Raw genomic sequence first — 26,894 nt, forward strand, 5'->3', positions numbered from 1 at the left:
AGATTGAGAATCCTAGAATTCAACTAAAAGTTTCAGGATAGTTTGAAATCATGAATAGGGAAAATCAGGATAAAGCAGGATAATGGTTTTTCTCAAAATAGATACCTAGAAACCTAGAGTAGTGCACAAGATTAAGTAAATAATAGTCTGTTCAGACCTGGCAACCTAGCTTTCGATTTATGTCAAAGAGTTTATGGAAATAAAGTATGTATAATACGATAGCTAAAAATTTTTAAATTCCAAAACAGTAATCAGCAAAACTTTAAATTGAAAATAAAAAAATGATAAAAACAAAAGATATTAAGAATGATTTATTATAATTTTTTATTTTTCCTTTATTTATTTTCTTTACGCTTTCATTATGTTTTGTTTCTTTTTAATCTGTGTTTATTACTTTTATTTTTAGCTGTGTTTCTTTCAGACACAGCTTTTGTGTACCGAGCAAAATCGAAAGTCGTCAGATCGGGCTCAAACTTGGGATGAGCAAGAATTAGGGTCCCCACATTCCAAAAAACGTATGCGCCAAAAAATTTTTTTCCGGCCGGCCGTCCGTCCGTCCGGCCGTCCGGCCGGAACCTATCGCTATATTGCAAAAGAACGGTAATAGATAGAGACTTGCGGTAAACGGCAAAGTTTAAATATCGACCGGAAGACATCCGATTATGATGTCAAATCCACCCCCCACCCCCCCGTCCGCCATTTTGAATAACCTCAAAATTTTGTTTTCGCTATATCTCAGCCCCTGTAATAGCTAAAAATCTGAAATTTTTATATGTTGTAGGGGCCATCAAGAGCTTTCCAACGATGTCTCATTTTCGAAAATCGGTCAAGCCGTTTAGTCAATATGGCCGCCACAATTTTTTATCGAAAATCGATCATAACTCGAAAACGGCTTGACCGATTTCGATCAACCCAGGCTCAAATGAAAGCTCTCAACAAGCCCTACAACTCTCTAAAACATCCGAAGTTTCAAAAGTGACCGCTAGGGGGCCAAAAATCAAAAACAAAATTTTCGATGAGTTTTCGATGAATATCTCGAAAACGCCATTATCGATTTGCTTCATTTTTTGATATGTTATAGCTGACCATATTATCTAGCTCCATGCCAAAAATGAAGAAAATCTATGTCTCCGTTCTCGAGATATAGCCTTCCAAAGTTGGCATGTCATATCTCGGGTTCTACAAGTCCGATTTTGATCAACTCAAGTGCAAATGAAAGGTTTCGTGAAGCCCTACAAATGTCTAGAACATTGCAAGTTCGAGAAATGACCGCGAGAGGCGATGAAGTCAAAATTAAAATTTTCGAAAATTTCGAACTCGAATATTTCGAAAATGCCATTATCGATTTACTTCATATTTTAATATATTATAGTTGAGGTTAAGACCTTTCCAACGATAGCTCAAACTCGAAAATCTATGGAACCGTTCCCGAGATATGGCGTTTTAAAGATTTCTTGGGAGATGACTTTTCAACTTTTCCCGATTTTGCATGTATTTAAACAAATTCGCGTTCTAGTTTGCTCTCACAAAATTGGTACACTGGAAACACAGCTCTCGTAAGCTTGGTCAGCTTACCCGTACATTTCTTACTTTTAATACTTACTTCTTAAAACTTTTCTTAAGGTTTGTTTTTTTTTTAATTTTATGGATTTTTCTAGTACGTTACGCATTTTTCTGAATGCTATTTTTTGTTTTTTTTTAGCTTTAGCCCTTAAACCCCTTAAATTCTTTAAACTTCTTAAACCAAATAAAGTGAAATTAAGGTTGGATTCATTACATATCACATATTGATAGATCTTGTCATAGATCCTAAAAACGACTAAATCTGTTTTATGATTGGAATAAACATATCCGTTTTTACAAGTTAACGTTCAATAATTGTAATGAATTTTTAAGTTATTCTTTCGTACAAAAAATTCATTAAAACACTCTCAACTTACACTTGTTCCTTGCTATAGTATACGCTTAATCTTACATTCTTAAGTGAGAGCCCCACAGTCTTTATACGAAAACTTTGCTTTTTATGCTAAAACTGTTACAAATAAATTTAGCAGAGAGATACTTTGAATAACCCTATGATGCGTTTTTGTAAGTCATGTTTACGATTGACTGCACGCGCCTCAGAGGTTAGCAAAAGGGCTTTGATGCTGACACAAAAGCAAATCGGTTCACTTTCGCGTAACAAATAAAGAGGAAGACAAGAGAGGTGTTTTGTGGCGTTCATGCCCATATACGGGCCATCCTGCATTTTGTATGTAGAACACTGGAGGTCCCAGAGAAAAACAAGTTGTGTCCACGCGCAAGATGATCCACAAACGGAAGACGCTATGAATGGGAAATGATAATTGAGTTCCATAAGAGATCAGTGCACTGCACCACGGGAAATTCCTCATTCATGTGCATGGAATGTTGAATGTGATATCACCCAGACGAGATTTCATGTATATATACCTCGCCACCATGTCCCTCCATTGTACATCCTCTGGACAGACATGGTGTGCCGAGAGAGTCTTCATTGGGTGTAATTGGTGCGATCTGGCTGAATTTGCTCAGGCGTGCAATCTCGCGTATAGACGATTTGTGCGGAATAAACTCGCGGAGGGAGCTTAATTACGTATTAAAAGTTATGCAAAAAACTTGCACTTGCTCTGTGTAAATTAAACTTTAACGCGGAAAGTTGCAGACACTGCCAAGGGATCATCACCATTCACTTGAAATCTTCCATGCAATTTTAATTATCGCGTCTTATCGCAAAATCTCCAGTAGGGAGATTTTTGCAATGAAGGGAGAAGAAGTTTTTATTTGAGAATTCTGTGAGGAAAATAAATTAAAAATTAGCAAAATGATACGCTCTGTACGGCGGTGTGGTTGGAAATTTTAATGGAAATCATAACGATATCACGAAACTCTCATAAATATATACCTACATACATAGCTACTAGAGCTACATAGAATGTTAGTAAAGGAGATAAAGCAAGTTTCTCTTATTTTTCTCACAACTTATGAATTTCATATTATTATTAATTCTTTCACGTTCCATTTATCCAAAGAAAAAAAAAGAAGGAAAAAAAATAACGCAAGAATTGTTAGAAAACATAAACCTTCTATCGCGCACACCTATCTGGATTAATCCATGACATTCCTTCATGGCAAAAAGGGGAAACATTGTAGTCCCATCCGGCATTTAATTGCTTCTGAAAAACTTCTGCATAACTCAACAGTAAGAATGAAACCCCTAATGCAGAAACATTATACATAATGTTTTATATATAAAGTCTCTGGAGCATAATTAAAATTTTTTTCGCAACTCTCCAACAATTCGAAAAGACAAACAATTGCATTCTTTTCCTTTCCCGCAAAACACGGCAAATTACTTGCGGTGTGTTGAATTTTATCCAATTAAATGCATCACACTGTGGTGAATTTTGTCCGTATAAAGTGTGTATCTTTATTAATTAATTTTCACGTTGTGGGTGAATTTACGGGGTGTGTTTTCCGAGAAAACCTTTAAACTCCATCTTCTGTTTTTAGTATGTTAGTTGTGCCAGGGATGGTAAACCTTGTAGAGGTTGAGCCATTAATTTCCAAAACACGGGGCTTCAGGTGAGGAAAGTTCCCAAAACATTAGTCTGTAATTACAAAAGTGAGAGGTTTCGTGCACTAGAAGTTGCGCTGAATTAAATGCCATAGAAGAACCATACTGATGGTCTTCAATTAGCAAACTACCGATGAAAAGTTTAGAATTAACCCTTTAAGGTTTTTTGGGTCATACGCTGACCCAAACGTGAAACATTTTATTTTTTTCAATTATTTATGAATGTAATTGTTTTTCCATGTTACAAATGCATCAAATTCACGCATAAGGGGTCAAAGAAGACGTTCTGAGTGAGAAAAGTCCTCTAAAAAAATTCATAGAATAAAAATCGCGATAAAAGAGCGCATGTTTCAATGTTTTCATGTTTCACGTTGGACGTTAAAGGGTTAATATGAGCAAAAATATGGTAAATAAAGCATAAATGAATTTGAAATATTTTGAGAATATTAATTAAATGTAGGTTCTATCATAATATTTTTAGGCAAATAATTTTAGTAAACGAGTAAAGAATTTAATTTAATTTATCTCTGCACAAACTCTACTCAATACGTTGAATAATTACTTCTATGAGTTCTTCCCATACCCATCATTCCCCTCCTAAAATCCATCAAACCTAACACTTCAGTCAATCCAACTTGAACATTCAACATCTGACGTCAAGTCTAGCGTATCCAGGAATAGAACAATTGAGTGATCAAGTGCTGGATAAATTTTGCCATTTAAGAGAAATTCAAGTGCATTGTAATTACAATATCTACATTTTGGTTCAATTAAATGAACCATGCGTCGAAGAGAGTTTGGGTTACTTTCCAGTATATTTCCAATTGCTATATTGTTGTGAATTTCCATTTACAATGTTTATTGCATTTTGGGCATGTTTCACAATTTCCGTGACCCTCACGTCGTTCCTGCTCCCCACCACCCCATTTCCCCGAAATGTTCCATTGAAAATAGTCGAGCTGAAAATATAAATGGCAGAATTTTCTCTATTCAACATTATGGCAGGTTAACTTGATGACTATGGCCGATAAAAGGAAATTCTCTCTGTTGCTTTTGGTCTCTTTTCAATTGAATGACTTTAAAAAAGAACCTCAGAGTGTCAATTGGACAGAAAATAAAATTACAACAGATGGCGCTAATTGTTAACATTTTTTTAAATTAAAAATTAAATCTGAAAGTCTCAGTTTGTTTTGATGTTTTATAAAATAGTTTTATGAAGCGTTGAATGAATTAGTTCGATTAGTTTAGTGACAAAAAGAAACCGTCAGTTTGAGAAAAATAGAAACTGTAATAGATGGCGCTAGTCGTCCGAATAAGATTATCTGAAGTAACTGAATCATATAGAAATATTTTTTTTTAAGACTATTCAAAAGTATTTTTTTGTTGATTACATTAGGTAAAAGTTGATAAAGTGCCAATTCGAGAAGGTAAAAATCACAGGAGATGGCGCTTCTTGTTGGAAAATATATTTTAAATAAATTATGTAAAATAAAAGAAATAGTTTCTTTACAATATTTTTATATTTAAAAAAATATTATTAAAAATTTGATTAGTTCAATAATAAAGAAAATGCTATTGTAAAAGAAATTGAAACTGCAATAGATGGCGTTAGTTATCCGTGATGAACTGAGCTGTTTCTGCATTTTTTGACTACTCCACCTACGTGGTTATTTGAATTAGTTAAAATTAAATTTTCGCGATTATTACCTAATATTTTTTAGTGTAGACAAATTCAGTAGCAAATAGTAGCCAATTTGTGAAAATAGAGAAATCTCATTAGATGGCGCCAGTTGGCAGGAATTTTTTTGAAACATACTAATTCTCAGAAATTAGAATTTTTTAAAATTATTTTCTAGTTTATATTAAAAAGAATTTTAGGGGAGACCGGGGCTAATAAAGTCACTTAAGTGTTTGGAAAAAGCTTAAAATATCATATTTCCTAGCTAGATAGAACAAAATGTTCTGAGAAAGAGTTGTAGGGCAGTAAACCTAAAGAAATGAGTAATACATTTTACTTTATCTGTTTGGGAAATATGATATTTTGAGCTTTTTCTAAACCCTTAAGTGACTTTTTTAACCCCGGTCTCCCCTATTGATTACAATTTCAAAGTTATCACAGAAATCTCAACAGATGGTGATAGTTGTCTAAAAAATATACCTTTTTATTGTTCGTTTTTTTTAGAAAAAAAATAAAAATAGATTATCAAATTACTCTTTCTACAAAATTGAATGGAACTGAAAAATCCTTTTCCTAAATCCGGTCATTCAAATCCACCCACGCCATTGCGATAAAGCAAGCATCTGGTGTGCTTCCATGGTGTGTGTTTAAAATCCAAAACTATATTTATTGTATACTCACAAATGGAGTGATTCCATTGAGAGAATCATGTCCATGAATTATCCACTTTTGCACACAATTCTTGTCCGACATTCTCCCCGCTTATTTTTTCCGACGTGTGGGAAAAAAATCAATTTCCCATCCGGATCGTTTTGCGCGATGTACAGCCCCACCCACAAATATGCAAAATTCGTGAATTTTATTCATTCACACAACAAAAATCCAAAATGCACTTTTATGCTATTAAATGGACAAATCTCTGTGCATTCTTGCGGAAATCTCTGGAGAGCGGCACTCCTCTGTGGAACAAAACGTTGCAAAACGCATGGTTTGTTGCAGAAGTAATCCCAATTGAATGGAAATGGGGTGTGCGGGGACAAGGGGAGAGGTGGTAATAGAAAATCGACAGACCATATTGTTTTTGAGGCGCCCTAAATTCCCCTTTTGATCATTCCCTTAAATTATTCAGTCTCCAAAATGTGTTTTCCTCTTCACGTACAAAATACAAATAAACTGCCCGAGGGTTCCAGCCCATTCGGTGTTACCCCAAGGGGCTACCCAGGCACTGCATTGAACCACCTCCTACCCCTAGATTTATGTCCAAAATGGAGAATTGGAGATGGTGTGTGATTTATTCAAAACAACCGTCATCCATCCATCCATTCAGTCAATGTCAGTGCTCCAGATAACAGCAATAGTTTATATGGAATTTGACGGAAGTAGTGCATTCACCGTGTCAACCCCCATCTGATTGATTGCCACTGACTTTTGGGATATCGACGAAATTCTACATTCAACTCTCTACATTTCATCTCGCTATGAGGGAAACATGGGGCAAAAAGTTAGTTTTTTTGGGAGAAATATTTTCCAGATTTCCCTGAAAATATTTGAGTTTTCCCATAACGACTGTCTTATAGGAAATTTTCCATGCTACAACTTTGCCTCAGACTGTTATTTTCTAACTCAAAGGGAAAATGCATTTTCAGCCCATTTTCCGAAACCTTTCACTTTTAACTTTTCGCCCCACCCATGGGGCAAAATGTTAATTTACGTTTTTTTTCTTTGAGTTTTAATTTTATGAATTTATTTCATCTAGACACTATAAAAGCAATTGAAAATAAGATATTTGTGTAACAATTACAATTTTTTTTGTAAAAAAAAATACAGAAAATAAAAAATAAATAAAAAATTTAAGAAATTGCACTTTTTATTTTTTAAGTGAAAAAATATTAGTAACAGCGAGAAATATAACATGCTAAATTATAAGTAACGAGGTAAATTGTCGCTTCGCTCCAATTTTCCTCGCCCCGCTTCGCGGGGGGTTTTGCGCTTCGCGCAAATTTTAGAGAGAAAAAATTGTGATGATTTATAAGTATGATTGGGCACACCTATCAATCCCAAAGAAAAATTTGCAAAGAGAAGAAATCATTTTCATGATTTTCATACAACATTTCCGGCGCCAAATTCAAAAATTCGCAAAAACTGCATGAGAGTTATATGGAGGCTACCTGAAGGGGGGCTTCGGGGGGAAAATGGATACGGCCACTCGAAACCGCCTGATATAAGGAGCCTCTGTGCCAAATTTCATCGCGATCGGTCAAACGGTGTAGATTTGTATAGCCGAACACGACGGAAGATTACCAACAAACAGACCTTTCTTTATTATATAGATGGAGAGCTCTCATCAAACCCAAAAGAAAAAATTTGCATAGAGAAGAAATCATTTTCATACAACATTTCGGGCGCGAAATTCAAAAATTCGCAAAAAATGCATGACTGTTATATGGGGGCTACCTGAAGGGGGGCTTTGGGGGGAAAATGAATACGGCCACTCGAAACCGCCTGATATGAGGAGTCTCTGTACCAAATTTCATCGCGATCGGACAAACGGTGTAGATTTGTATAGCCGAACACGACGGAAGATTACCAACAAACAGACCTTTCTTTATTATATAGATAAGTGTGCTGACTAGGGAAAAAAATTAAATTTAAAAAAAGTTAGCTGCCTTAAAAACGGTTTCTAACTTTTTGCCCCAAGTGGTACTTTTTAGTGTCAGTGTTCTACGGTAAAACCCGGAAAATTTTTTTCTGAAAATTCAGACTATGTTAGTATTCAGCAATAGTTACTGTATCTAAAAATGCATTTGGATCAAAAACGTTACAGAGAAATACGCCAAAATACGATATTGAAATGAAAGGTCAAAGTAACTTTGAAATTAGAAAAATTTGTTTTTTAAGAAAATCCCAAAATATTATATCAAATATTATTAAACTTTATAGGCTTAGTTAGAGTTATAAAAGTTACCTTTTGACTAAATTACAAAATAATATTTACTGAGATATTGAAGATGTGTTGTGTTGTCTTGTCTTTCTAGCTTTTTGCCCCAGTTACCCCTATATAGTATATAATCAAAAGCTTTTATAAATTTACTTTTTTTTGCAAAATCTATAATTTGGATTGTCTTTAAATTGAGCTTTTCATTTAGATCTGTCAGCGTTGGTTTGACGGTAAAAATTAAAATAAAAAAAACAACCAAACAGTCGCCAAAGGGTTAAATTCTTCCACTTCGTTCACGTCGAACGACTTTCCACGGTGACTTCTTGCATTTTTCAAACAAAACCACATAAAATATTGCGTTCATAACCCTCTCGATGAGTTTTTTTTTCTCCCGGTGTGTTGGCTTTGATTGTGGTGGAAGTACAAATTTAACTTACGCTCAGTACAATAAGATATGAGAATGATGTACACTATATTCCATTTTAGACACATAACACTTAAATCCCATCCTCATGCAAATATTTGGTGTACAAATATTGAAATTATAGCGTCTTATCTCGAATTACTTCGCATACATTTTCCCATCCGTTCCTTTTTCCCCGCGCGCGCAAAACTTCGGGAATATGTGTGCGTGCTTCGGGGGAAGAATTTCTTCTACAATCGAGCTAACAATTCTGTGGGTTCTCTATATATGTACAGTACATGTAGGTATGTAAAATGGTTCTCCTCAAACTGAGAAGAAGTTTTTCGAGAGATGCTGCAAGTTGAATGTTGAGAGGAAATCCCCCTTGGGAGTGTATTGAATATTAAATATTGCATTTGAGACATTAATAAACCATCATGTACTCTCAGGATCATCAAATGCACTCACAAACATTATGTTAATTGCATGTGGACCCATCAATAGTCTAGCAGTTCTTTGATGTATTTTATGCAGCTCAATATGGTCTTGATGTATTCCTGAACCAATTAATTTGTTCTGTGGTTTTCACTCAATATCAATAACTGTGTGTGAGAGGAAAATTTATTTGCAAAACTCATCTGGGAAACTTGACAGAATCTCCATTAAAAACCCTTTGGGCAATATGATGGAAATTTCTGAAAATTTCCAGTAAAACACAGAGAATTCCCGGGAATGACCCAGGAAGTTGCCCCTGAGTAATCAATTATCATGCGTACGAGTCATCATCATAATTTTTAGGTCACTGTTGACACTGATTAAGTGGGAAAAGCAGTATTTGAACACGCATTTTGTTGTTTATAAAATAAGGGTAAAGAAGAGTTGAAACTCCTTTAACTTTCTTTACAAAACTCTTCTCCACACAAAGACCTTCTACCCGCGATACCGCGAGCAGATTTTATCTAATCTTTACAAAACTTTTATTTAACAAGAAATTTTCGCCTTTCTGTGTATATTTATAGCATTAAGAGCTTTTCTCGAGTTGTGCGTAGAAGGTTTTTTTTTTGCATGGAAAAGTATTCATTGTGTGAGGCATAAGAAAAATATCAGAAAAAAAGGAAAAATTGAAAGAAATGTTTTATTGATAAAAAAAAATAAAAACAATAATGGAAAAGAGCTTTATTATAGAAATGGAAAATAAATAGAAAACATGAGAAAGATTTAACGAAAATCCTTTAGAGAAAACCAAGTTTTTCACAATGTGTTATCAAATGAATTATTCAAATATTTTAAGATTAATTTTGTTGAATTTGTTATTGCTCAGCATCTGTGAGACTTTCAATCTGCCTTTTCCATTTGTAGGGATGGTCAAGAAATTTTGGAAATTTTGGAAACTCTGGGACTTTCAAGGACGATTTTTGAGCCATTTTTGTAACAAAAAAAAAATGAAAATTTTCTAGCATTCTCGTTAAGTGACTGAATATTGATTAGAATTCCGTATTTTCATTTCTGAAAATAAATTTTTGTGCTCAAAAAAATTTTTTGAAATTTTCACATTCTGGCTTTGTTTTTTTCCTGAAAATTACTTGACCATCCCTTAGTTTTTTCTGCCATTGAAAAAATTCAGTTAATTTTATTTAAATTATGTTTTTAAGACGTTCTTCAACTGTTACGTTCAACTATAGTAGCTAAACTTCTGTCCTTAGAACTGTTCCAATAAGCTACATTTTCTTTTCACTGCTTTACATTATTTTGTGCTTTTGCCTAATTAATTCTCCTAAAATTAACAGCATCGTTTTCTGTTTGATCGAACAACTTTTGCGTTTTTGACTATTTGAATTCGCTTTTCTTTATCACATTGTTGAATATTTCTGTCATTTTTCACTGAAAATCGTTTTTCTTTAACTAATATGCGAAAATGCCTATTCGCTGATTTATTTTAGTGATTTTTATTGCCTATTCTTGACGAGTAAAATCAAATTAAAGAAGATTAAAAAAAAACTGTTGCATTTACTTGTGGTCCACTTTTTGGTATATAGATTCATCATGGACATCAGCAAATTCTTTTCAAATGCATTCATTCGGTACAGTTTCAAGCAATGAATCGTTACACCTGGTCTATCAGATTTTTCACCATAAAATCCACCAAAGAGACCACAGAATTGCTCCTCAAATGATCTTCTGAAGTGGAAAAAGGTGAGCAAAGAGCAATAAATAAGCAATTTAAATAGTTTCTCTCTTTGGGTAATTTCTTGCGGCAGAGACAGAGGAAGTTCATCATTTTCTACGGTTCATTTCCATGCACATTTTGCAATCCCCCCAACCAACCTTTTCCGGTGTTTTGTGGTGATTGATTTGTTTATGCTCTCGCTGTTTTTTTTTCTTATTTATAAGCGAGGCTTCTAAGAATCTTAAGAGGGCAAAGTTGTCGAGGGTTAGGGGAAAAGGGGAAAAAAGGAAAAGAAAAGGCAGCACATTGTTGCGAAAGGGCGGATGCATTAAAAACTCAACGGGATATCCATAAAAAATGGGAAATGCATTCGGGAAAAGCACTCGGAGCTTGAAGTACATACATATAAAGATTGTTGGGTGGAAGAGGCTGTGAAGATGGGTTGCAAATGGGGTGATTGTCGCTCCATTTTGTACACATCTACTTCACCACCACCACTCAATTGCAAAGAGTTTTTATGACCCACCCCCAGTCCCATTCCACAATGGAGGAAGGGCAGGTGAGAAAAATCCCAAGTGGATGGTCGTTAAAATGAAGGAAAAGCCATTCACCGTGGATGGTGATAAAAGCGCGACGTGTTTTTCATGTTAAATTCCCTTCGTGATTTCCACGGGGGTGAGGGTTGGACGGTCATGGGTCGAAGGTGATATCTTGATAAGATTTTTTTCCCTTTAATGCCTTCCAATTCATCTTACAGCCCTATTAATTGTACATTAATTTCAACCATCCCCAATGAATTTCCTCTCCAACCCCCAATTCTAACCCCTAGCGAGCTTCAACAGTTTTCCCGAAGAAGTTTTTTTTTTAAACTCAAAAGTAGAGCATGAAAATTCAAAAATAGCTTCAGTCTGGCAAGAACATGCGAGGATATAAAGTTTCGATTAAGCACATTGGGATTTTCCATGGAAATCCCATGGAAAAGTTTAAAGGGGAGGGGGTGGGAATGCGGGATTGGTTTTGGCATTTTCACATTTTAAGTGAAATTCAATGTTTTCGCTAATTTGAGGCGCACAACCCTGGTGTGGGTGGGTTTGCTTCTCAAACTTTCCTTGCTAAGAGAGAGAGAGAGGAGAGGGCTTTTCTGTTTACGGATAATTTTACAAAACCACCAACCACCCCCCTATTGGGTCTATTTATTGTTCATAGAACGTCAATATGTGGGCCATCGATCGAATTGAGTTAAGCTCCATCCCGGAAAATTCAGGATAATTCCCTGGCGAAGGGAAACTGCTAGAAACTCTCCTAAAGATTTTTTTTCCAGGAAAAAGCTCATTCGTTTAATTATATTTGGTGTGGGTGGGAAAATTTTCCCAGCTTTTCATAATATGTACGTAGGTACATAAAAGCAGACTGTTGGTGTTTCTGGTGCAAAGAGAGACACAAAATTCAATGCGAGACACTCATAAGCTTTACATTAGTTGTACTGTAGTTGCTACTACAGTGGGGGAGAGAATTGTACGATCAGCTAACGTTGAAATTATCCCTTAGAAATTACAGATAAAAAGGATTTTCTCGGAAATTAAACAAATGCAAGAAATTTGAATTTTTGGAAGGGAAATTCGGAATTTGAGATAATGTTATTAACCCTTTCGTGACAAAAAAATTTTTGATATAATTTTTTTAAAACTAATATCCTTTTCAGGCAAAATTCTAGCAGTTTTTTGTATCTAATTCTACCTTTTTTGTGCATTAATGTTCTTTTATCTGAAAGATTCTGCAGACTACATACGGATTATTTTATAGCAAATTCTTGCACTTTTATTATTATTTTTTTTAATATTGAAGAAAAATATGAATATTTAATTTTTCATTTGCAATGAAAAAGTTTTCTATCATTTTTATTTAAGAAAATTTGAGTTGAAATATAAAATTTTCCTGCAGTTTTTACGAGATCGGTGTTTTATTTAAAATTATAACCTCAAAATTGATTGATCAACGAAACTTATTAGAAAAACAGATAATTGGAAATAGACTGATTTTATCTCATGTTAGGTATTAGTTTTATGGCTTAAGTTTTATTTTAAACTATTTCCTTTTTCTAGCAAGTTCCTCAATATTTATTTCCAAGTGCTAACCGTTCTAAAGTTACTGCACTAAACTGCTAGAAAACAGTTAATTCTTCATTAACGAATTCTTGAAATGTTTTCAAAATAAAATCCTGTTTTTCCTACATCAATATTATCGTCTTATCCACAAGGTTTCATTAAACTAAAACATACTGCATTAAATTGCTAGAAAATACTGAAAAATCCTTTTCGTCTTCTCAACACGGAGAAACATGATTTTCTTGTCCTAATTCATCATTCGCTATCTGTTTGAAAGTCCCTGGGACTATTAGGAGGTTGCAATGTGAATTTTCTGCCATGTTCTGAGGGAGAAAAGCGTGTCTTGCAGCCACTCTCGTACAACGGGATGCATGGTACGATTGCCAAAGTGGAAGGAAAGGGTTGGTGTATACTTATGGTATAAAATTTGCATATGCTAATGGCGGAGTGGTGTACGCGGATGAAGAAAAATCGCTACATCTCGTTGAGGGTTTTAGCAGATACAACCATTAGCTGTCGCTTTTCGCTTTCAAACGAGTAAAAGAAAAATCTCACCCTTCTTCACCCTTATATGGTGCACCCCCTCACATATTTTTCACTCTCGTTTCTCTCACATTTTCAATGGAACAATTGTTGGGTAATCATCGAAGGGAGATTGAGTCATTTCTCCATAAGTGCAGGACTCCGAAAGGGGATGAGGGTTATTTTACAAAGAGAATAAAGGGATAACAGTTGGTGGAAAAATTACACTGAGAAATGAATCCTAACACGCTACATGTAGTGAATGGATGGCAGAGACATTAAAAATGAATAATTTCCATTATTAATTTCAATTGATTGAAGCCGTTTGTGTGCATGAGAGATGGGCAAATGCCAGCCACGCACATTTCTGGCACACGGAAATTTCTTTTTTTTTTCATTTTGAGCACATAGACCTGCGGCAAAAAATACCCGTATACGCCACTTTGGATATGAGGACGGAGAGCCCGTGGAAAATTGAGAACGCGCTTGGCGAAATTAATTCTTCAGCCGTGACCTCTGATCTCAGTCACTGAAAGATACAATCCAATCAATCATTCACTCGTCGCCTTTATTAATATCTCTCCTCCACTTTCCATCATAAAAGCTGTGCGCAACGCAATCTGCATGTTGTTATGTATACCATACATACATATATAACTAATACCTCAGTCAGTACGGAAGCGAGGAGGAAGATGAAAAGCATATAACTGAAAAGCAAAGTAATTGTGGGAATTTTCTTTTGGTCAGATTTTTTGAAAAAAAGACGACGTAGAGGGAATTAAAACACTCATGAGAAAACGATGTTGAATAATTTATGCAAATTCCATGTTTAAATTTTTTTTTGAGAAATCATATTTTTATGAGGGGATTATGCTATGTTAATTAGTGGAATGGGCAGATTTCTTTGTGTGGACTTAATCAGAGATATTGTATTACGGTTAATAAAATGAAATAGATATTTTTGACAGTTGTGCTATAAATTTATGGTAAGAAAGTAATTTATTGTAGGTTGTCATGCAGTCTCTAATGAAATTTTCAGAGAATTTTACTGTGTTTGTTCAGAAAAAAAAATACTAAGTGAGCCTTTGTTTATTATTAAGTTAATACTTTATAGCGTTTTATGGCATATTTGTAGACGTTTTTTTCCTTGAAATATAAGTCTTATAAATGAAATAAAATATGATAATATTTATTGACAAAACAATTGCTATATGACAATATCATTGTGTGCATTTTATAGCAATTTTAATAATCCAAGATATTTTATAGTATTCTGTCAGGTTAGTCCATAATAATAATAGAATATTGAACTTTATCTATTCGCCACCTCAAAATGTTACGGAATCTGAGGGAGCTGTTTTTCAATTTTATTGTAATTCAGGTTGGAGCTTTATGGCAAAACAATTTTATAGCACCATGTGCAATTTATAGTATCCCCTTTTGTAATCTCAATGACGTTGTAGCAACTGCAACTTCATTTGCAACACCACATGAATTTTATAGTAACCTATTTTATATCACCAAGCACATTTTATGGCACGATTTTCATATTGCAGCTAAGAAAAAAAATTAATAAAAAAAAGCATTTTCCAACATTTTCTCCGAGTGTACTTCTTTTGTGGAATGCACGTTTTAAAATTGTGAAAAAGAGATTTATAGTACGCCTCGATGGCGACACGATGTCTTATGAAGACTTCAGAGGATGCTCTCATCTCTCGGTGGGATATTGCTGGGGAGCGGCGGCGGAAATCTTGTCATCCACCCCGGAGGAATCTTCAAGGAATGCCCTGTCGCATATTTTTTTGCCCCTCTCAAACCACCCATGCGGAGCAGGATGAGCGAGAAATGGAATAATTTTAGGGGAGATGAGTGGGAGTAAATTTATAGTATGAATTAAAAATCATAAAATATGCCATAAAGTGATATATTGTTCGTGGTATTGCTTGGAAAATTGCTCAACAGCCCTCACTTTTAGGGGTGGGTGGACTGGAGGATTCTCGCGCCATTTCTCATCCATTGTGCCAAACAATAAGGTGCCAAAGTGGGGGCGGGTGGGTATCTAGCGCCTCACCGAATTTTCTATGCGAAGGGCGAATGATGTTTTTTCGGGGAAAGCCACTGGAAATCACATGGGCGGAATGGGAGAAAATTGCTCGACTTTTCTATCGATTATTGACACGAATTTCGACACAGTCGCTCACACTTTTAGGAGATTTCTTGGCACCTTCTTTGCTGCGAGGGAGTGATGTGGGGCAAACATGCTTGGAATTTGTGATTAGGGTGGGCAGGGGAGTATCTTCGTCAAATTACTCTTCTCATTGCCACAAAGAAAGAGAGAGAGAGATAGAAACTTGGCAGGGATAATTTTCGTAATTGAAAAAGTGATTAGGTGATGTGTGTGTGTGTGTGTGTCTGAATTCTCATATAAGACAGCTTCCAGGAAGATATCTTTCTATTTGATCCCTCCATTCTTTCCCCAAAAAAGGAGCCTGGAAGCACAAGTGCAATTAATAAGATTGGTTGTGTGAAGAAGGTGAGATGTGAAAAATGACACTGAGGCAAGAATTTGCTGGATAAGGAAGGAATCCAACCACTTTCGTGTAATTATAGCCAAGTGAATTGAGTTCAGGCGCTCTTCTCCGTAGTCCTCAATGGAAATCACAAGACGATTAAGAGGTTTTCTTGCAAAATATATAGCATATAATTTAAGATATTAAAGATAATTAATTTTCATGATCAAAAGTAAACCACATGATAATGATTTTTGAGATTAAAATGCCTCATTTTCAAGGATATTTCTTAAGAATTTTAAAAATAAAAGGAATTTAATTGCTACGTTCTAAATTTTAAGGTACAGCGATAATTAAAGGCTTACCCCAAATATTCCAAATGAAAGCTTAAAGCTCAAAGAATTACATACAATTCTCTGGACCAAAAACTTTTATTGGAGGATTAATTGAGTACAATTTGTAGTTTTGAAAGGAATCAAAGAAAGAAGTTACTTAACTGTATAATTAAAGTGTCAAGGGGAAAATTCCTTGTCACGGAGACCAATTAGGGCGCGATTTGTGATTTAGTGGACACAAAAATTTAATTTAATTGATTAATATAAAGTTTAATTACACTAAATTAAATAAACTTGAAATCAATTAAAAAATGTAAATTGAAACCTTAACTTTTGATGACAGCATTTTTTAAGTTATATATTTAGTTTAAATTTGAATTTAAGGGGGGTCTCTTTTGAGAGCTGGTGAAATTAAATATTTTTATTTTTCTTGGGGTTTTTCTTAAACTTGGTTTTTCAATATTGGTTACATTTGAAGCCTAATTATTGAAGAGTAAGAAAATCACTTTCCGCCATCTTAGATGCGACGCCATCCTGAGATTTTCCTCAAAACACAAAGGTAGGTTTTTCTCAGGATCTACTGGATGGATTTTGATGGGGTAAAAAGCAAATGAAAGAGGAATTACCAATGCAGATTTTGATGTAGCGGAATTTTGAATTTCCCCTCTGGGGCTGAGAAAAGTGGAAAAATGTGACTTTTTTCTGATATTTTTGACGTTTTTCCACTTTTCTCAGCCCCAAAAAGGAAATTTAAAATTCTGGTACATCAAAATCTGCATTGGTATTTCCTCTTTCATTTGCTTTTTACCCCATCAAAATCCATCCGGTAGATCCTGAGAAAAACCTACCTTTATGTTTTAGGGCAGTTCTGTGGAAAAGTCGGAAAACCACAAGATGGCGTCGCACCTAAGATGGCGAAAAGTGATTTTCTTACACTTCAATAATTACGCTTCAAATGTAACCTACATCGGAAGACCATGTTTAAGAAAAACCCCGAAATTTACATCATTAAAAATTATGTAAATTCTAACAATTTTCCCAAGAGACCCCCCTTAAATGAAATGAGGATTCTTCTTGATGACTCTTTTAGGTATATTGTTTTTTGTCGCAATGAAAATGTTTTTCTTTTAAATTCCTAAGTCTTGTGCATTCTATCAAATTCTCACATTGGTGAGGAAATTGTTGTGAGATACTTCCAACTACATATATACATATATGTAGGTACGTGATGAATATTGAAAAGCATTATGTTTGAAAGGTATATATTCGTTCAAGTTCTGCTCTTTGCTTCCTTCCAAATCCAAATTGAGAATCATCAAACTTAACCAACATATTTCTAGTATTCCTTTCGTAGTTCTGTGTAATTGTTAATTGGGATTACTCTCTGATTGCTTTCCAAATACAGCGTGGTGTGGGGAAATGGGAGGTGTGAGGAATGGACAATGGAAATTCAGCTCAGGTTTTTTTCTTCTTCATCATTTTTTTCCCATCTTGAAGATGCGGTGAAAAGGCTCCATTGAAGCAATTTTTTATCCAGCATCTTGTGCAACTCCAATTTTAGAGGGATGGGTCGGAAGGGGGGGAGATCCATGGGTGATCGAAACCTCAAGCCCCTCAAGCCGCAGGCAGCGAACGAAAAAAAATAATCACATTCCACACTGGAAGAATTATCGTTGGTCGTTTCCACTACATACTCTCTTTCGTTCCATCCCGAAGAATATAAATCTTCTCCATTTCAGCGTTGGACACTTTCTAATTAGTGCCGCTGCTTTTTGCTTTCTTCCTCACCTTTTCCCCTGTGTGTCATTTTTTTTTGGCTCTGCTGTTTTTTTCCTACAAGAATGCATTTCTGTGCAAGAATGTCCACCGCATTTGCGAGAGCATTAAAATTTTTTTCTTCTTCGCCCATTTGCTGGCCCCCCGCCCGCGCCCTGTGGGCCAAGGTGGTTTTTCGTTTATGTTTAGATATTAATGCTGCGGTGTATGCCATTGTCCTCCATCAGCAGCGTGATTAATACACGACGATATGGCGGGAGAAATGTGGGTAAAAATGCTAAATAACATCACCCATCTAATCTATTGTAATATTTGCCCATTATCTCCATCAAGCTTAATTGTACTGCGGTGTATTTTTCACAATTAATTAGCCGCCCCTCCGCGGAGCACTATCGCGCGCTCAGTGCTGCTATATAAAAGTGATTATATTTCTCCCATCTTTTTTAGGTCAACTCGTGTCTCTGCCGTTCAATTTTTACTCAATATCATCGATTACTTCACAACACACTAAGCAACTCCACACAAAACTCAATACAAAACTCGCATATTGAGTCACACGGTCATATAAAAATCTTCTATATAACCGCCTCATTTTGTTTGGTCATGCAGGGAGGTACTGTGAATGAGCCAAACTGTGTGCCAAAGCGAAAACATGAAGAATTTTTGCTGGAAAAATGCGTGTTTGAGAGACTTCGTTGGGCCATGATGTGAAGAAAGAAAAAAAAATCCCAAAAACGACGGGGATCACCTTGAAGTTTTTGACTCTTTTCAGGAACGTAACAAAAATACAGAAGCACTCACGGAAGAACTTTCAATCATGTTAGTTTTGACTTGAAGATACTTGAGGAATTGAGTAATATATACAACGCCGAAGATGAAAAGGTCGATTTCACTCCATGAGGCGTTTTTTGGTCTCTAATATTTTGCCTGCCTCTTTGGGGTCAAGTTCTTCAAAGATGCGAAATAAACTTTGGTTTTAACAATTAATTTAAGCTGCGAAGAACTAATTGATTCTTGCTGAGAACTTCTTTCTTAATATATTGATGAAAAATACTAAGAGATTTTCTTGGAAAAATTAATGTTTTTTTTTAATGAAGATGTCCTGAGTTTGAAAAGAAAATCCACAAATTCCGTTAACCCTTTAGGGAGCGTTGGAATGTTTGATAATCCCATAAATTTTCTTTACATTTTTTTTGAAAAATTATTAATTTATCAAATTCAAACTATAAGATACACTCGAGATTTTTTTTTTAAGTTAACCCTTTAACGTTTGTTGGGTCATACGCTGTCCCAAACGTGAAACATTTTATTTTTTCAATTATTTATGAATGTAATTGTTTTTCCATGTTAGAAATGCATCAAATTCACGCATAAGGGGCCAAAGAAGACGTTCTGACTGAGAAAAGTCCTCTAAAAAAATTCATAGAATAAAAATCGCGATAAAAGAGCGCATGTTTCAATGTTTTTATGTTTCACGTTGGACGTTAAAGGGTTAAAATTTTCACAAATTCTGACTCCTAATTGGCTAGAAGTTCTAAAACTTATTTTTTAACTGAATCCATTTGACTTTGTTTTTTATGGGAAAATCTGCATTTGCCCATAAAAAGGGAATTTTCTCTCTCCTTCTTCTATTATAATTTTATAAAGGGCGCTATGTAAAATTAATATGAAAAATTTCATATAACAAATTAAATTGATAATTCACATTTAATTTAATAAATAAATTACTAAAAACAAATGTATACTTCCTTTTACAAATTTTTTCGGAAACTGAAAACATTTTCCTGGAAAATTCGGAGATAAAATAATTTTCCAGTGAAAATTTAAATTTTCACTTTCAATTTTTTCATAAATCATTATAAATTTTGTTTTTAAATTAAACAGATTATCAAAAAAAAATTTCCTCATGCAGAATTTAAAATACAATAAATGAAAATTCTATAAATTTATGCCGCCGTACATAATATCTTTTTAATATATTTTTTTTGTTCGTCTTACAGATTCTTTTCTCCTGATTGAAAGGTTGGGATTTTTTTTCAACATAAAATGGAAATATCTCAACAAGTTCAAAGAAGAGATTTGAAAAAAAAAGAAAGCAAACAAGTCCTTCAAGTAATTCTCTTCTTCATAGGTTCTGTAGTTAATATTGACAAACGTCATATTTATTAAGGAATGTACCCATTCGAAATCACTTGAGTTTGACCCAAATGATTCCCAAAGACGAACATATGGGGCGGGGGTTGTTTCGAAACTTATGCTCCCTCGTAGGGCATCTTTAGCAAAGTCTGTGTATGTGCTGAGGACTCTGAGAGACTACACTCCATTTAATCCCAAGGGGTAAATCCAATGACCTATAAATGACATGGGTTTCTCATTTTGCTCCATACAGAACACTTGGTGATTTCAACCTCATTCCAAAGTACAAAATCTTCTTGAACTTTATATGAATTCACCTTCCTCTTGTGCCCATATAGGATTGAATTTATTTGACTGTCCCAACACTAAAAGCACACACCATATCGAGGGTTGGAAAATACACTATACTAAGTCGAGTTAGTATAGTATATTTTTAACGCATTTTTCGATAGCTTTTGATGTCCTTCATCTTCCCTCAAAAGGACAAATTCGAATATTTGTTCCCTATAAAGTTACAGCGAAAACTGTAAAAAGTTTTACATAAGAAGCAATGTAAATCTCAAACTTCAAATCGCTCTCCTGAAAATCAACAAAAATGAGTTAGTATAGTATATTTTCCAACCCTCGATATAGGAAAGTATTTTAGGGAGTATACACACATGGAATTCCAACTTGTCTTTGGCTGTTCCGTAAACATTCCTCAAGACGGTTTAACACACTTGGTTGGCACTTGGTTTTCTCTACTAAATCATCAAATAGAATTCTGTGAGAGATTGTTGTCAATAAAATCCAAGAATCTTCCCTTTTAGAATTGACTTTTGTGCGATGGGGAAGGGAATAGTTGGGGAAAATCAATGTAGCAGCTGAGATTCCCTACTTCCCTACAAAATTCATCGATTCTGGGGTTTATTCGAGAAACTTTTGGTTTAATTAAAGTTTCCTAGGAATGTTTAGAATTTGTTTTGGAAGTTTTAGAATGTTGACGATATTGAATCTTATTGGATTTTCACAAATAAATTTAATATTGAGCCCTATCTTAGTATTTCAGTTTTAAAGTATCTATAAGGAAGCGTTTTCTAATTAAAATTATTGGATTATTATGCTTCTGCATTGATAAAGTTTCAAGAGAATTTCATAACTTTCTTTGAAAAGAACAACTTTGCAAATTTTGTACGACTTTGTAGACAAATTGGACATATATTACTTCATTTTGAACAGTTTTTAGTGAAGAAAATTATATTTTTATTCTTAAAAATTTACATTTTATTTAATTGAATTATTTCCTTTTCGAAAATCAATTAATTCCTTTTCGTTAAGTTTTTCATAAAATTTTTTAAAATTCCTTTCATTTTAATTTTTTTTAAATTAATTCAAAATCAAAGAATATTTACGTTAGGTAATTTAATCTTCATTTTATCTTTGAGTAAACAAATACACGATTAAATTAAGATATTCGGAATGTAAATCACAATTTTTATTAAAATAAATTCTTTAATTAATTCTTCATAATTTTAATCCTTCAGGGTAAAAGAAAGAGAAGAAAACTTTAGGGTAAAATGTACTATGTACGGCTTCAGTTTTTTAAGACGGTTTAAAAGTTTTATTTAACCAGAATTCTTTAAATAAGGCTAACATTTCTCGAGTTTGGATTAAGTTTTTACCGGTAAGCTTAAATATTCTTACACCAGGATTCACTTCTCAAGATTGAGCTTAAATTCCTTTAGGAGAGGTTTAAGTTTTTTTTTTCTAAATGAAACGTTAATTTTATGCTGATATTAAAATTTTGTAGGGTGTGACCTTTAAGGTTTAAGGGGTAAGTCAGGCTTAATCGGTACTGAATGCATTCTTTAATGATATTTTATGAATTTTTCTACCCGAAAATCTAAACAAGCACCTGACTATCTTCACACATAAATATTCGTTAAAATCACTCAGAAATTAATAAAGGCTGGGTTAAACCTGATCTAACGTTAGAACCTTAAAAGACTGACTTAGAAAAAAATAAACTCAGCCTAAAAATAAAGTTTTACGTACTAAGACTCGATAGTTTACTTAAAATACTCCTAATTAGACACTTTAATAAATTTCCATTAAGCTATATAAAAACTTAGGTCCCGCCTGATGTAAAAGGCTGGTCTCTATCGCCAGGAAGATGTTAAAACAAACTTCTATTTGCTTAGAAACAAAGAAAAAACTTTTAAAAAAAATCTTTGTTTTCACAACATCTCATCCAAGTAAAATCTCATAAATGATTTATCCTTGATGGCCAATTAAAGGTACTCAGCTAACAATATTAGAAAGAGAATTTACGCGGAAAAAAATGTTAACAGGTGAGATTTTTCGCAGTGCACAGCGATGATATCACTTTGCAACACTACTCGTTGCAATATCTAACGTGTTTTTCTACCATCACATGTTGTGCAATTAAAAAAATTAAAAAAAAACTTTTGCACCAACATAAAACACTTGTTTACACGACAAATAAAAAATTACTCACATTTTTCCTAAAGGCAAAATTTCATCAGTGTTTTACTTCCAAAAAAAAAAGAGAGAAGAGAAGATGAATTGCTAATTGGGCAGCTTGGGAAGATTATATGGAGACGCGCGCCTCCCGTACAAGATGTCTCTATCACTTATCTAGGTTGTCACGTCACGCTGGTGATTTGGGCAATCCCATGGAATCTTCTCGTGATTGAATTTACTTTGTGAAAATTCGGGGCTTTTCCGTATATGTATGTAACAATAGTCACTAATTTTTCCACCACACAATCACTGCCGAATTAGTTTCACTCAATCATGATCCAAGATCTTAAATCTTTCTTCTTCTTCCCTTCTTTTCTCGTTAAAGAGAAAAAAATGAAGATGAAATATATATAAGAAAAAAAAACTTTGTGTCTTTCACCAATCAATGGGAAATAGCATTAGAGAATCACAATAACGTCACGAATTCAGCATTAATCCCACAGAGATTTTGTATTGGATATGGATTATGTTTCCAATTTGAAAAATTCTTTTGTAGACTAACAATCAGCACAAAACAACCTCAAGCGCTTTATGTTTTAAAACCACTCCAAAGAGGAAAATTTTCGCGTGAAAACTCTTCAAATAACGCAACAACACTGCTAGAAACCGGAGTCACTTTTTCAATTTATTTAATTTTTTGTTGTTGTTTAAAATCGGTCACAGTAATACTTTTAATATCACTTTTTCCAAAGTTGAAGCAGCAAAAATCCGACAAGTCGCTGCGAATTGAAATGTCAAATGGAGCCTTTCCAAAGAAGTCGTCCAAACAGAACCGAAGTTAGTTCTCTACTAACAACTCAACGTTGAATCGAAAGTGCTGGCAGCAGCGACCCAACAAGCAACTTGAAACATCTGCCCCAAATGCACAAACTCTTCATCTCCCTCACGCACCCATTCATTCTCACAACTATCCCGCTTCTCCATCATGAAATACTCTCAAACTATGCGTATGTATTAGTACACGACTTTCCCACCGCGATTCTCTCTCTTGAGAGAGGAAACGTGCTGCACAGAGAGCGAGAGAGAATGTGGATTTGAGGGAAAACTGGCAACATAGCACCTTTGCATTGAACCCGCGATATTCCATTTTGGGGGGTGGAGTGCCGATTGCCGGCATCTGCGAGACTCAATGAAGTGAAATCCGGAGCTTAAGTGGCGAAGGTGTATTAATGACAATTGCTGTCAAAAATTAAATGTCACCCCACTCCTGTCACAAAACCCACATGATTTTATTTTATTTCCACCTATATTCGTGCCTATGTATAGAAGGCGGCTGAGATGAAAAGAAACCAGCAGAGAAAATGATTCTACAAAGGAATAAGGATTATGTTTTTTTCGCTATATTGGATTCATTGAAAAAGTTTGAATGAGTTTTTTGTTCTGAAATTGTTTTTAAATAGATGTTAGAAAAACGACTGAATTGACAAAAAAACGACGGAAGTTGAATAAATGTTTTTAAACGGATATATAAAAATATATGAAAATATGAAAAATATTTTTAAAAAAATATATCGCAGGCTACACTGTAAAACCGGCTAACTTTGTATGAGCGCCAAACCAACTTAGCCGTTTTTACAATGTAGCCCTCGATGTAATATAATTTCTATGGCTGAAATTCACTACTAAGTCCGGTTTAAATTGTTTAAGACAAGCTAAAGTTTTTTAAGCTTCGTCTAAGTTTTAAAACTGGGTTTAAGTTTTTAAAGTAGGCTTAGGTTTTATTTAAGTCAGGTCTAAGTTTTTTAAGCTAGGCAAAAGGTTTTACATTTTCAATGGAGGTTTAGGTCTAAACCCAGTTTGCCTTAAAAAACACTCACTTGAGTATCAAAAATATATCTTATGTTTAATGTTATTTATAAAAAAAATCCATCTCAAAACTTCCATTTACAATTCATTTGAAATAAAACGAATAAAAGCTAAATTCAAGGATTAGGAAAATTGGAAAAATAAATTCATGGCTTTTCTTTGTTAAAGGAAAACGATATAGAGAATGAAAAAAAGCGATAATACTAATGAAAAGTCAGGGTGTAGAGACGAGAATGAAGCACATGAGCCCCTATATATCCTTAAATACAGAAGGAGGGTTCTCTTTGCGTGTCACGCAATCTCACCCTTGTGCCAGTGACTTCCCTGAGGCCAAATGCATTCGCCCCCTTACAATCAAATGGTCTTTGTGTGTTGAGGAAAATGGGAGCAGCTCCTTGCATGGAATTTTCCAGGATTTTCGTTACGGTCGAATCCCAACCTCCTGATTCGCTTTTTTTTGGCCCGAAAACTTTGTTCAAATCCCCCTTTGATATGGGGGGTGAGGGTGGTTTGTTTGGAAAAGAAAACACACACACGATGGAAAATTCTCAAGATGATGTGGTAGCTTTTCCTTTTCTCATTTCAAATTGTCGTCTATTCACATCCGGGTGTATTTTTTCTCTCTCTTCGCATTTCCCGCCTTGGCTCGCTCCCCTCTTTATTCGTATTTGTTTGTACCATTCGCCAAATTGTGACAATGGAGTTAATGGTTGAATTGGGGCTGCTGAGGTCGGGGGGTTTGGCATGGACTTGAAATTCTTACCATCATCCCCGATCGATTTACGCAATATTGACAAGTGGGTCAAAATGCGGGGAGGTTCGTTTTTTTCTGTTACTTTCCTCTTCAACTTTCAAGGGAGAAATAGGGACGTTGTTCGTTATGGAGTGAATGACCTATCAAGATAGGAATCTCTTGTTTTCCCAAATGCCCCCTAATACCGCCAAGATGTTGGAATTTTTGAGGACATTTCGAAAGAAGAAAGAAAAACATGTGTGCTCACAAGATTTTCATCAGGTCAACAGTTCACAAAAATTCCACGGAAAAGACTATTTAATTTTCCATAGAAAAAAGTTCTACAGGCTAATGAATAAAAATTTTATAAAATTCCCGACAGAAGGGGATGAATTCTCCACCCCCATTCATCGATCGACTTTATAAATGTCTAAATATTTGCTGGTCGCATGTTACGAAATAATTGCTCAAATGACACAGGAAGGGTTGTCACGAGCACACTTCTACACACAACAGCAAGTCGATTCAATTGGATACGGAAAATGTTAATCCACACAGAAAGTGCGAGTATCGACGAGCTATTCAATGGTGAAAACTAAACCCGGGTGGGTGCCCTACAGAGAGGGTGGAAGAAAATGTACGCCGGCCGGTCTAACGCGTGACCCCTTTTGATATGAATACATTCGACTCAATTGCAATGTAACATGATGTTGCATAGACCGAGGGGTGCGTTGGCCTTCCACGCGACGAGCACTGAACCAACGACTTTTCTCTCAAGAGGGTGGAAAAGCTCATTAATGGAAAATTGAAACGCATTGAACTATAAGTGGGAGACAGTAGGTATTGCATTAAAAAGTTTAATGAGTAGGAAAAAAAGGATTGCAAAAATAGAACAGAGAGCACTAAATAATTTGCCTTGTATTGGTAAAAAGCTTCAATTAAAACTTTAAAGAGCTTTAATAAATAATGAAATTTCCTGTGTTATTTGAATGACCATCAAATGGAACTTTGCATTGAATAAATAGTTTTTATACCTGAAGAAGGTTCATTAATTATTCGAATATTCAGAAAAGAAATCCTTCTTGAACACACACACAACAAAAGCGATTAATATGTAAATTGTAAAAGTTAGGTAGTTGTAAAGAGCTCATAGCAGATTAGAGATTTTTTATTCAAAAACAGCCAATTAGACGATTGTCTTGGCACTTTCAGCGACGTTTTGGATTATTTAAAAACCATCATCAGGCTCTAAAATAAAATATGTGTTTTAATAATTCACAACGGCGGCATAAATCTAGGAACCATTCAAAAGAGGCAATTAAATATATATTTTTTCGTGAGCTTGATGATTTAAAAAAACCGAAACGTCGCTGAAAGCACCAAGACGATTTTCTAATAGTCTGTTTTCGGATAAAAAATCTCCATTTACACAAGACAACTGTTAAAATTTCTTCAAACTGTAAGTGTAAATTGATAATTTCTTTAAAATCAGAAAATTCATATATTAGGCACCGATTTTATGTTCTCCCAGCGACGTTTTGACAACTTCATCTTCATTCTGAAGCTCTATTTATTTTACAAATTCAACTTGAGATCTATAATAACTACGTCTTACTTTTCCGTACATATTGTACATTTAATTTTAGACTTGTAAATGAATTTCCCGA

The 26,894-nt window shown here is 34.6% G+C and overlaps 1 protein-coding gene across 1 annotated transcript in view; it reads right to left on the bottom strand.

Moving 5' to 3' along the window:
- Window positions 1-23,462, bottom strand: part of LOC129795554 (protein slit-like) — a 61,921-nt gene extending 38,459 nt beyond the window's left edge. Inside the window, exon 1 of the mRNA XM_055836944.1 lies at window positions 22,663-23,462. Within this exon, the coding sequence (XP_055692919.1) occupies window positions 22,663-22,664 (2 nt within the window). The 5' untranslated portion in view covers window positions 22,665-23,462. The remainder of the gene's footprint in view (window positions 1-22,662) is intronic.
- Window positions 23,463-26,894: the final 3,432 nt, after the last annotated feature.

The sequence above is a fragment of the Lutzomyia longipalpis genome, chromosome 4 (assembly GCF_024334085.1).
Source record: "Lutzomyia longipalpis isolate SR_M1_2022 chromosome 4, ASM2433408v1".
Taxonomy (NCBI): Eukaryota; Metazoa; Arthropoda; class Insecta; order Diptera; family Psychodidae; genus Lutzomyia; species Lutzomyia longipalpis.